Source organism: Zeus faber (genome assembly GCF_960531495.2).
Source record: "Zeus faber genome assembly, chromosome: 8".
Taxonomy (NCBI): domain Eukaryota; kingdom Metazoa; phylum Chordata; class Actinopteri; order Zeiformes; family Zeidae; genus Zeus; species Zeus faber.
In genome coordinates, this window is record NC_137195.1 from 12098061 (window position 1) to 12110386 (window position 12326).

Sequence of the window (12326 nt, forward strand, 5' to 3'; positions counted from 1 at the left end):
AAGCCGTTCAAATTTGTGTCTCCTTCCTACGTCACTTGGAGATTCACTAGTATTAGAACCGCCCCCCATCTGAGTAACTCCATCCAAGGCTGGAGTACTAATGAGCGCCGCCGGACCCCCTAAGCATGGGAAATGCTCTGTTGGCTGCACGGACCAGCACCAATCTTTTAGAAGTGAGAGGAATTAAAACCAACTATCTGTGACAAAACCGCAGATGAGGGAAATGTAAGTATTTAAAAAATAATTGTGCTGAGTTTCTTTCAATAAAAAAAAAAAAAAAAAAAAAGTATGGTAGGTATTGGTGACAAAACCATTAAAAACAGTGTGTTTTCATTGTGGTTTAATTCGTTTAACTTTATTTTCTGACATTTCCTAATTGAATGAAACCAAAAAAAAAGCTCCGTGCGGAGCAACCAGCAGAGCGGCAGTGCCGTTGCCTGACAAAAGTCAGCACTAACTTTTAAACTCAGCCTTGTAGATCTAATATGAGTTTAGATTCGGCACCTGGATTGCTTATTTCTCGCCTCAAATTTGTTCAGAGACAGATTTTGGAGGTGAAATAAGTGAAAGTTGACATACGCTATACAACAGAACAGAAGAGGAGTGGTACAGTATTTCAAGCAAAAAATCTTCCTAGACATGTTTTGGGGACCTCAGAGACCTATATTAACCTGTTTAAGAGGAGTATTAAAGGTCGCCTTCAATACAGATACGGCCAAGGATGATGAAGCCATCTGACCTGTTACTCAACTTGGTTTTATATTTAATCATTTGATATTGCTCGTCCGTTAGTGCTTCAGTTCGCAGAAAAAATGAATTTGGGATTTTGTACATACATGCAGATATGCTAAGAAATGACTGCAATTATGAAATTCTATCAACAATGTATACTGTATCTGCTGCATGCTTTGAATGGCTATATTTTTAGTCAGATTCATTTGAATGATAGGTAAAACCTTTAATCAATTCAAGGAATAATTATTGAGATATAAGAATGAATTATTGCTGCAGTTACCGGCCTGTGAAAGCTTCATATTTTATTCTCTGCTGTTTGGCTATTTCTGTTTGACTTGTCATACTCAATTGGCATAAAGATGTTTCTAATCTTTTTGGACATTTCATACCAGATTAGATCAAGTTAAATTTAATAAAAAAACAGAAAACAAAATGTGGCGTCTATGATGGAGATGGAAACCTTTATTTTGGGGTGGCTGGTAGGACCCTGGACACAAGACACATGCATTTAAAAAAAAAATCTTAAATCTATCTTGGCCATTTAAATATCCATTTGCTAATTGTGATGCGAGCGCCTCGTGTCAATTATGCACATTTTAGTATTTTTCGTTTAAGAGCTTATTGTGCGTAATCACCGGGTGTCATGACATTTCACTGCATATATGTATGGCCCTATGTATATGTATGTGACAAACAACCTCTTGAATCTTGAATCTTGAATAATCAAATTTTCATTACAAAAAAACAGGAACTATGAAAATAGCTAAAAATAGTTAAGCAAGTTATGAATTCTAATTTTTTTAATTATGTCAGCTAATTTATAATACTTAAGTTACACAGTCTGGTTCTAAAAACACCTATAATTGAGAATGACTTTTCAATTCATAGAAAATGCAGGCATTCACAAGTCAATCTCTGGTGAAGGAGATCTCCAGAACTGAACTAAACAGTATCCGGGTCAACAACAAGCATCAGCTGTGGCCTTCTCCCGGAAGATCTGCTGAGGCGTCGCTGCCAGGTTCTCCCCCACCAGGAGCTCACTCACGGCCTGTTCATACTCAACAGTGAACTCTTTGTCCCATTTGTTCTAAATGGACACGGCCTACGCAAACAGGTGTGTGAAGAGAATAGGTTGGTAAAATGTGTCCGGCTGCAAAGCCACATTGTCAACCCTCATTGTCAAAAATAGAAATTAAAATATATTTTTTTTAATTCTTTAAATCTGATTTCTAAATTCCCTTCAAGAAGATGGATAAAGAACATCTGGCTGCAACCCAAACTTTTGCAACGACAATTTCTCATGCAGTTGCGGCAGCCACATCACATCGAAAAATGTTGTTTCAGTGCTCCAATGCATATTTCTGGAATTTCCCTCCAGGGATTGTGTTATCTTTTATTTATTCTTATTTTTTTAATGAGCGTAATAAATCATGGACTGTTAAGTATTCATTGCTGGAATGTCTGAGAATTTTTCAAACAACTCAACACCAAATAAATAAACAATGTTACATAAACAATGTTTCCTGTGTTAACTGTATTAAAGGACAAACAAAAAAAACTAAATAAAAAAAACAAAAAACTTCTCAACAAAGCAACTCACACAAGAGTTAGGAAACTATGTTTCATGCTGTTTATTAAGACTTGGGGAATGTCAATAAGTGCATGGCTATACAGTAGCAGGGCCGGAGAGGCCAGCCAACAAACATAATGACCTTCTCCTATTCTTCGCACTAATGATGACCCAGACACAGACACACCGGCCATCAGCCTCCTGATAAAGCCAAACACTGTTAATATTGTTCTTTAACAGTCTCCGTGCAGCTGCAAGAGCCACAGAGAGGCCGATGTTCTCTGATTATGGGACGCGAACAAAGCTCCGAGAGGACAGGAAGTAGCAGAAAACATCCTGTTTATCGACCTGTGGGCTGCGGACTGGCTGACGGCACATGGTCTTAACTACATTCTTCTTCACTTTTGTCCGCGAGCAGACAAAGACTTCCGAAAGGAAAGGGAAAAAAAAAACAAAAAACATGCCCAGTGCAAAACATTTCACCCCCCCCCAATCAATCCATTCAGTACACTCATTTGTTAGCCCCTTGTTTGCAGCGCTGCTACACTTACACATGTGCAATTACACACTCACTACACACAGGGTGGTATTTTTCCAGGGGCAGGATAGGTAAACTCGTTACTCTTTCCTTAATTGGTACAGAGATTCCGTCCCTTTTTCTCTCAGCAACCCCTCCAGGGGAATGCTGATTAATTGTCCCTAGAGTCCTCATAATATCTTCTGCTGCAGAGCCTCACACACACACACACACACACACACACACACACACACACACACACACACACACACACACACACACACACACACACACACACACACACACACACACACACACACACACACACACACACACACACACGTCAAAGATACAGAAGTGCTTCTTTCCAGGATATATATTAAAGTTTGGGGTGGTGGATTCTTTTGAGAGCGGGATTGTTCCCTCAAGCCTTTTCAGCCCTCGCACCATGACCCCCGGTCATCTCTTGTCTACGCCCCGGTGTTCGCGTCACGGGGTCAGCCGGAGGATGTACCCGTGCAGCTGGTCCGAGAAGGCCTGCAGGGAGAACTTATCTTGTACCCTCCTTCTCCCGGCTTGTCCCATGTGCCCTCGGAGGTGCGGCTCCCTGACGAGCCTATTCATGGCCTGGGAGAAATCGTCGGCGTTGGGCTCACATAGGAAGCCCGTCTCCCCGTCCTCCACGCTCTCCAGCGGACCCCCGGAGTTCACAGCGATAACGGGGCAGCAGCAGTACATTGCCTCGACAGGTACAATCCCGAAATGCTCTCTGCTCGGGGTGTAGAGCACCGCCGCACTGCCTCGCAGCAGCGCCACCTTTATCTCGTCGGAGGGCGAGCGCAGGAAAGTGACACAGTGCTCCACGCCCAGACGGGCCGCCAGCTCCTTCAGTTCACTATAGTGCTGGACATTCTCTGCAACGCGGTCGTCGTAGCCCCCCGCCACCACCAGATGGATGCCGGCTCGTTGGCCCGAGGGCAGCCTGTTTGTCAGAGCGGCCAGGGCATCCAGGGCGAGGCCCAGGTTCTTCTTGCGCTCGTAGCGGTTCAGGGAAAGGAACAGGGTGGTGGTTCCCTCGGGGAGGAGCCCGCCGAGACCCTGCGCTTCAGCAGGGGGTCGGTCGAAAGTCAGCGTGTTGAGGGAGGGATAGAGGACGTCTGTCTGGACGCTTCCCAAGCTGAGGAAGGTTTCCCTGAACACCCCGGCAGTGAACTGGCTGTTGACTAGAATCTAGGAGGAAGTGGAAAGGGATCGGTTTAACCAGGATCCAACATTTTAAAACTTAAAACACAAAACAATAAAAAAATACAAACAGACCTCAAATGAGAGGTTTGACGTTAAATAACATAAAAAAAAAGGCTATTAACAAATGGTTCAAAGTCTATTTGTTTCATTGTGTTTGTTTTTTAAATTCAGTTTAATCAGATTTCACATTTTTTCCAAATAAAAGCTTAACTAATTTAGTTTTTAGGGTTGAGGTTTTTTATGGCTTTACAAATCTTATGTAGTGTAACACACTTTGTGAGGACTTTAATGTGAAAGAAAACAAACGACAATGAACAATGAACCAAGTCTAGGCCATTTTATTTATCCATTAGTAATAATAAAATGGTATAAAATGTTAATTTAGAAAATATTCGAATTATTTCATTATTTCTCTTTGTTTCAACAATGAGGCGAGGTGGAAACTAAACTTAGGGACAGCTTCTCCCCACAAGCTGCTGATTGTAGCCCACCCGGTCATTAAATTAAATCCCTGATTTTAGTCATAACTCAGTGCCCCTAGCCTCGGCTCACATCATTTAATGAAACATTTTCCAAATACTTTTGACAGTTGTGTTGTTTGGAAAGCTCTAAATGAGAATTCTATTCTAAAAAACAAACAAACATTGAAATCGGATTTGGCCATCAGTGACATTGATTCTGAAAATCGATTCCCGAAAAACTTTGATTGAGGGACACAGTTAATATGTGAGAATTTTTCTGTGTGGAAAAAAGTACCAGGATGACATGCTACTGGTGTCTACTTTTTTAAACAAATTTTAGAAATGTATTTATTATTTATGACTCTTATGAAACTACTAAGAAACCCTCTCTAAGGCCTTATATCTCCATACCATATCAGCCATGCCAGTTGTACGTTCCTCCAGCCAATCGATGGGCGCGCGATAGAGCTTCGTAAGGGCAGATTTCCTTTGGGTCAGAAGCTGGTCTGGGAAGTGACAGTAAAACAGAACCTTCTTCCTGCGACGGGAAAGCCTCAACACCGGAATACACACTGACACCTGGATAACAGGAGGAAAAAAGTATGAAAGATTTTACAACACTCTATGTGCATGAGACATGATATTGTGAGGGAAGTGGGCTAGACTTAAAGATCACGCAGGACACATGCAGGCTGGAACACAGAGATCCCACCGCAATACCTTACGGCACCTTATTTGTTTGTTCTAGAGCCTACAAAGCAGAGTGGCTTTCTACGCCTTTTATTCTTACTATTGTCAGGCAATCAATTATAGATAGTTCATCGCTAGGTGGCAGAAGTTTTCAGAGATGCTTATCCAGCAACAGTTGCATGATGATGGCCATTTCCAAACTGTAAACCTGCTGTCATGATCATCACTTATCAGATCGGAATGCATTCTGTTTTAGCGTTCAGTTGCTTTTGGGTCGCGCCCAGCGTCTAAATACAGCGTCTTGCCTGCTGCAGCCCTTACCTGATCGCAGAAGATAACATCATATTCCACTCCGCTAAAAAAGACCAGGTACAGCGCGACATAGATCATTCTCAGGTAGGCACAAAGTGCATGGAGGTAGCCACAGACACTAGTGGGTAGCCAGTCCCCAACACAGACCTACCAAAAGAAAAAGGGGATGAGGTGAGGGAAGCAATGACCTTAGGAAAGTATTTGGGTTTTGGCATATCTATAATAGGTCACGATGAGGATAAACGCATTGTATATAACTTGAGCTGACATCACCACATCTTTCGCTATGTCATTTCGCTGCAGACTATTTATGTGAGAGGCTGTGTGTGTGTGTGTGTGTGTGTGTGTGTGTGTGTGTGTGTGTGTGTGTGTGTGTGTGTGTCTCTCTCTCTCTACCCACCACTGGCAGGTCTGGATCCAGGGTCTCGGAGAAGCAATGTGTGGGGTCATAATGTGCCGTCCAGATCTGGACGCCGCAACCTCTGGACTTCAGGGCAACAGCGGCGTCCACCACCAGCCTCTCTGCTCCACCTATACCAAGGTCAGGATGAAGGAACACCACCCTGGCCATCCTGCACACAAAACACCTGCAGTCAAAGCTGTGCAGCACGTGCTGAATTGGGGAATTCGTTTGCATTGAGTTTGAAGATAAAAAACCCCAAAAAAACTCTTGTTGTCTGGCAACAAGCGGACAACACTCCATCTACCGATATAATAACACATAATTAATCTACCATGAAATGCTAAGTTTGACTGTTAGCTAATTTGCGCACGTACACACACACACACACACACACACACACACAAATATTCGGAGATATATTTAATATATATGCCTGTTTGTGGTCACACCTGGTCATACGTGCAAATTAATGTATTTAACTTATCCATAATAAGTTCATTGAAGAGTAACTAGGCGGGATACATAAGCAGTGGCAAAACTAGTTGTAATCCAGGAACAGTTATTTGGCTATAGAAATATTTAGTGTCCAAAGTTGACAGCCATCGTTGGCAAACCACAGACACGGCATTCCTAAACATGTTTGTGAAATAAAATGTCCCGTCAGAGCGCTGCAACGTTTACCTCTATATCGCGACGAGAATTTCGGCACGAACTCGACTCAAAAGCCGCAACGGGAACGGCTAAAACTTGCGAGGGCTTGCGGCGTAACTGCGCCGGGCGGACGCCATGGCGGCTCGAAAGCTCCCGGCCCGACGCCGCCACTGTCGCCGCCGCGTCGCACCGCAATGGCGTCTAATTCCGCCGCACGCTTCCTGCCGGACACGTCGGCTCTGCTCCAGAAGGGCTGCCGTCGATTTGCCTTTTAGATTTCAAACAAAGGGGAGGGCCGATTCACGGCGCCGATAAATATCCTCGGTTGAATATACATCCTGTGATAACCATTAAGTCGCGTGTGCGTCCAAAATGAGACGATGAAACGTGTACGGAAATGTTGCAACCTTTCTCTTCAGGCGCATACTCGGTCTGCTCATCCGGTCTTTGGTTTTGCAGTCGTGTCCTTTTCAGACAAGCGTCATCCCTCCCGGATTCCTTCCCAGGACGAGTGCATCCACGCCGGCCGCTGTGCGCCGCTCGTCTGACGTGGGAACCGGACAGTAGCTCGAAACGGGGTTTTGAGAAAAAATATCGCATTTGGCGACACGTCGGGACGTCGAAAGCAAAATGGTGAGTTTGTTTGCCGGCGCCGCTCCGTGCCCGCGCACCTCGGTGGGAGTCGTTTCGAGTGGGTGCGTTAGCTTGCTTGCTAGCCTCAAGAGTGTTGCCATTTGTAGACGTGGCTTTTACCACAACATCATACAGGATTAAAAAAAAAAAAAAAAGAGTCATTGAACAGTTAAATTGGCACTTTCACAAGAAAGTCACAGCATTTACAAATCAAAAGAGATTTGGTTAAATTTCAGAATAAATCAATAACAGCGTTGCTAGTGAAGGCCGTACTACTACCCCAGTTACTACTACTATATTTTAATTAGCTGCTAGTAGTCGTGTTTCAGTAGTCGAGTCATGTTTTGCAATACTGTGTATAATATATTGTTATAACCTTTTAGTTTTCCACCCTGGTACACACAGTATATCTACAGTGCAAACTTGCTCAATTTCCTATTTTTGATAGTGTGAATTCTGTATACAGAGGTTTATTGTTAATGTTTCATATCCATTGTATATTGTCATGTCTTTCTATTTTTAAGTAGCTTTTTTGGGCAGGGTTATTGCATAATGTCATTTATTTTCAATTGTTTATTCTTATTACTTTATTATTACCTATAGTGTTGATGGGAGCTGCTCTAGCACTGCAGTTATCTATCGTCTTTCTTGCAGCCTGGACCAGCAGCAAGTGCGACTAACGTCGGGGCGTCCAGCCGCTCGCCCAGCAAGACGGTGGCTCCCCGGGCAGCAGGCTCCACAGTCAGACAGAGGTACGCTTCCACACCCTTAACTCACAATGACTGTCCTTAGAAAATAAACCAAAGAACACGGGCGGGTGACCTAGCGCCTAGCTGCCGTTTCCCATGAGGTAGCTTGCCATTTACCCTCTCTAGTCCAAACCTTTTAGTCCACCCAGATGATAACAGTAATACCGCACAGTCAAACTAGCAAGTACACAAACAAACACCCACAACACACATAACACTTAACCCAGTGCATGAACCTACAATGTGCCCATGATTCCCAGCCCCCCTCTCTTGTCTGTAATTAAATAATTTCTGTCCAAATACCCCTCCCCCTCCCTTATGGGCATAGTGCCTTAATGAGTTTTAATCATTTCAAGCTACTGCTGTGTTGGGCTCTGGCTATATTGGAGCATAAAGATAGATGCTGGTGTTCCTGGCTTAATCATTGTGTAATCAGAGGCTTGGTGGTGCAGTTCTGATTTATTTAGCTCTACAAACACCCTCTTCATTACCTCATTAACCTCCATTTAATCTCATCACATAAGTAAACTAGCCATGAATCACAGCACCTCGGCATTACAGTCTGGGTCGGTCGTCACTGTAATACTGGGAGTTATATTCCTGAAGTTTTTCCTTAGTCAGGTTGAAGTTAAATTTTTTTTTTTTTAAAGAACTGCTTTTAATGGCCATAGGGTTTCTGTTTTGACTTTGACCATGTGGGGATGGATGATAAAATGCATGGATCTATGTATCGCAGGAAAGCAACCAGCAGTGGCACACGCAGCGCTGGCAGGACCACATCTTCAGCAGGCACAGGGGGCATGTGGCGCTTCTACACAGAGGACTCGCCAGGACTCAAAGTGTAAGTGAAACTGAGCAGCGACCACACCCTCGCAAAGTGTGTGTGTGTGTGTGTGTGTGTGTGTGTGTGTGTGTGTGTGTGTGTGTGTGTGTGTGTGTGTGTGTGTGTGTGTGTGTGTGTGTGTGTGTGTGTGTGTGTGTGTGTGTGTGTGTGACTTGCACCACTTCCATTCTGTCATAAAACAACCTGCCCAATATGAAAGACCCACTCCTGTCTCTTGACTATAGTAGGTCATGTTTGGTCGATGATGCCGTAGCACTTATTGAGTGTTTTTTTTTTTTGTTTGTTTTTTTTTGTTTTTTTTTTCCTCCTCTTTCTCGGTCGGTTGAGGGAGGGAGAGCAGACACGCCATACAGTGGTGTATATTGAATGTGTGTTTGTTCCTGCGTTAGACGCCGACCTCAAAGCTTCATTAACGGATTCACTCTGAAAGGTCAACTCAATTACAGCCTCCTGACAGGGAGAGGAGGCGGCGATACAGGACATGGTTGGCATGGCAATGTTGCTACTTAGCGATGCGCCCCACCACCTCACCCCACCCCCAGCCCGGCCACGCACACACTCAGTCCCTTCTTCAGAGATGAGAGCCCCTCCTAGTTTGTAAAGCTCATCAATATAATAAGTCACTTCCCCCAGACTGTAGTTTTGGAGCGTGCGTCTGTGTGCGTCTGTGTGCGTCTGTGTGCGTGCGCGCTAACAGCGTTTCTCTGTTCCGACAGCGGGCCTGTGCCGGTGCTGGTGATGAGCCTGCTCTTCATCGCCTCAGTGTTCATGCTGCACATCTGGGGGAAGTACACCCGCTCCTAAACCACGTGCCCTGACCATTTTGACTCGACCCGTGACCTCTGACTCCCGCCCCGGCACCTCACCGCTGCAGACCTGGACCAAATGACAAAAACAAACAAAACTCCTACTCCCCGTAACCTCAACAGAAACACACACACACACACACACACACACACACACACACACACACACACACACACACACACACACACACACACACACTCTCTAAGAAGCTCCCCGACACCTCTTGTACAAACTGAGTTTTCTACGCACCAATCTGCCGATGTTTGCTCGTCGCCTTCAGCCCTTCCATGTCTTAAAGATAATTTTGGGTGGAAAGCGGGAACTGTGTGTCTGTGTGTTGGGAGTCAGACCGGCGGCCGCTGCAGCCGGTGTTCTCCCCACTGCTCCACGCCGGTTCAGTGCAGGGTTCGCGGACGTTATTCGCGATCCCCAGCACACATCTCTTCCTAGCCTGAATTACGTCATGTCGTTTCCTTTATTATTTTTTTTTTGTTAACATCATTTGTTCAAAATGGAATTGTCATATTGTACAATAAAAAAAAAAATCTAAAATAAATCAAAAATGTGCTGTTGTCTTTAAGAGAGCTTTTGAGATATGAGTTATCAAAACAACTGTCAATAAGTACTTTAAAACTGAACTGTTACTTACTGAGCAATACTTTTGTCTTCAGTCAGCTGCAATTGGTAGCAGAATAAAAAGGAAAAAGTTATTCCTCATGCATGGCTACCATTGGGAATGAAAGAAAGTGTGTAAACAGAACACGGGTCAAATATTTTCCAGGACATCAAAGGATTAATTCCATGTTGAGATGACAAATGTTTCGGTATCCTTGAAGTTGTCACTCTCGTGGAATTGTTGCCGATCCTACTGAATGGGATCTGCACTCCAGATGACCTCAAAAAAATAAACTTTTCATTTGACAAACACGAGTGACCCGAAGCTATCATACGTCTTTGGTGATTGACGGCGCATGGAAATGCCATTTAAGAAGCGTCCAGCTGGTCAACATCGATAAGAGGAAGCTGCTAATGTGGTGGTTTAACGATTCAAGGGAAGTAGGCAACGTGGAGCAGACTCCAAATCTGTACTGATTTTCAATACCCAGCCTCATTTTACAGTCAATGTAGTAGGATTCTGCCGGCTGACATCTTGACAAGCTCTTTTGTTTACTTGGATCCCTTAATTTGCAACTATTATTTTCATATAAGTTATTAACGGTTACCGTATTTGTTTTTTATTTGTCGAAAATTCTTGGCAAGTAAGAAACAACTGGATTGTGAAATCCAACCCCATCACATTATAGCTCATGGGGCACACTGGTCTATTAATCACAGCTACATCAAATATGTTTTTAATGGACAAAAAACATGTTAGGTTGCGCATTCCTTAATTTCCTTTCTAATGTTGCCGTCAAATATATGTTAAAAAAAAAAATTCATTAAGACAGGGAAAATAAACTGGGAATTCTAGTGAATATTAAGGAAAATACTTGGAAAAACAAGCACATTTCTGGAGAGGAGTGTCCTCCACTCGTTTTTATTTTTTGTCTTGTAATGTGACACAAATTAATTGAAATGATCCCCTGAACATAGAGTTCATAGTACTGGACATATATCAGCTGTATGCTAAAACCTTTACTACACTTACAAGACCCACCTCATTGACTGTAAGCCCATTTGGATACTTTTGGGGGGTTTTATTTCCCTCTGGGGATAAATGAAGTATCTATCTACAGAAATTTAATTGTTTAACTATTCAGCGCAAACACAATAAAAAGATAAATAAAAAGAAAAGAAGGGGTAGCAATAATAAATATGTATATCAATACTGACCAGCTTCCCCTTTTTCATTTAACATGAAAAAGGGGAAGCTGATTTCATTTTTAAATGAAACCAGCCCCTCACAGATGGTAAATCATTTCAATAACACATTTTGCCATCAAATCAGACACAGCCACTAAAGCATTCCACAACCTCATATCAAATGGTTACTGCAATGGCTGGTGAAATTATATGTGAAATGCTGTACCTCGTAGAAAAAAATATACAGTATAATATATGTATTTATATACAGAATACCAGTAGAGGCTACAATCGGCTACATAAGAAATGTCTATACAACCATCCTGTGTATAAGTTGCCATTCTCACCATCGGGGGATTTGCTTTAATTTCATATGATTTGTACTCTGAGCCACGAAAAAAAAAAAGTTATACAGTGATTGTTAGAGCCATTATGCATTTATGTTGATTTTTGTATCGGAACATTAATTACATTGCTGTTTATATGTTTTTGCATAATGGCTCTAACGGTGATTCATTAAAGGTAATTTGCAAGGAACACAGTGAAATGACGTTGCTCTTAATGTGTACGGGCCGCGTAAGCATCAGTCAATAAACCATATTTGCTAATACATATATGGTATTTCTGGTATTTCGTTCAATGCAATGAATTGAGATTATTAAACAAAATCAAAACAACTAGTGCATTCCTGTCCTCATGTCATTTGAATGGCCGAGTTGTGGGTCCGCCTGCAGGCGGCGCTCCAGACTGTTCGATTGGAATTCAGCGCACTCCGCACGAACCTGCTGCGCCTTTTGTTTTGTTTTTTTGTTTTTTTTATTATTATCATTAGTGATATTAATCATATCGCAACAGCAGGGAGGCAACGGGCACGGGAATGTTAAATATCATGTTAAATATTTCACA

At 42.9% G+C, this 12326-nt stretch overlaps 2 protein-coding genes across 2 annotated transcripts; one reads left to right on the top strand and one right to left on the bottom strand.

Moving 5' to 3' along the window:
• Positions 1-2404: 2404 nt before the first annotated feature.
• On the bottom strand, positions 2405-6744 carry alg2 (ALG2 alpha-1,3/1,6-mannosyltransferase). Its single transcript, XM_080005905.1, has 5 exons — positions 6615-6744; positions 5931-6102; positions 5540-5677; positions 4940-5107; positions 2405-4052 (listed from the first exon to the last, which is right to left on the bottom strand). Exons 2-5 carry the CDS (start codon positions 6099-6101, stop codon positions 3312-3314), a joined length of 1218 nt encoding a protein of 405 aa, XP_079862031.1. The 5' UTR covers position 6102; positions 6615-6744; the 3' UTR covers positions 2405-3311.
• Positions 6745-7070: 326 nt separating this feature from the next.
• On the top strand, positions 7071-10167 carry sec61b (SEC61 translocon subunit beta). Its single transcript, XM_080006064.1, has 4 exons — positions 7071-7217; positions 7872-7969; positions 8703-8807; positions 9527-10167. Exons 1-4 carry the CDS (start codon positions 7215-7217, stop codon positions 9612-9614), a joined length of 294 nt encoding a protein of 97 aa, XP_079862190.1. The 5' UTR covers positions 7071-7214; the 3' UTR covers positions 9615-10167.
• Positions 10168-12326: the final 2159 nt, after the last annotated feature.

Bases quoted from the DNA above. Each gene is read 5' to 3' on its own strand.
- alg2 (XM_080005905.1), bottom strand. From the start codon at position 6,101: ATGGCCAGGGTGGTGTTCCTTCATCCTGACCTTGGTATAGGTGGAGCA. The intron at 5,678-5,930 runs GTGGGTAGAGAG...TTCTTTTGGTAG, and splicing joins TGGATCCAGACCTGCCAGTG to GTCTGTGTTGGGGACTGGCT. The intron at 5,108-5,539 runs GTAAGGGCTGCA...CCTGTTATCCAG, and splicing joins ATGTTATCTTCTGCGATCAG to GTGTCAGTGTGTATTCCGGT.
- sec61b (XM_080006064.1), top strand. The intron at 7,970-8,702 runs GTACGCTTCCAC...TATGTATCGCAG, and splicing joins GGCTCCACAGTCAGACAGAG to GAAAGCAACCAGCAGTGGCA. The intron at 8,808-9,526 runs GTAAGTGAAACT...CTGTTCCGACAG, and splicing joins GACTCGCCAGGACTCAAAGT to CGGGCCTGTGCCGGTGCTGG.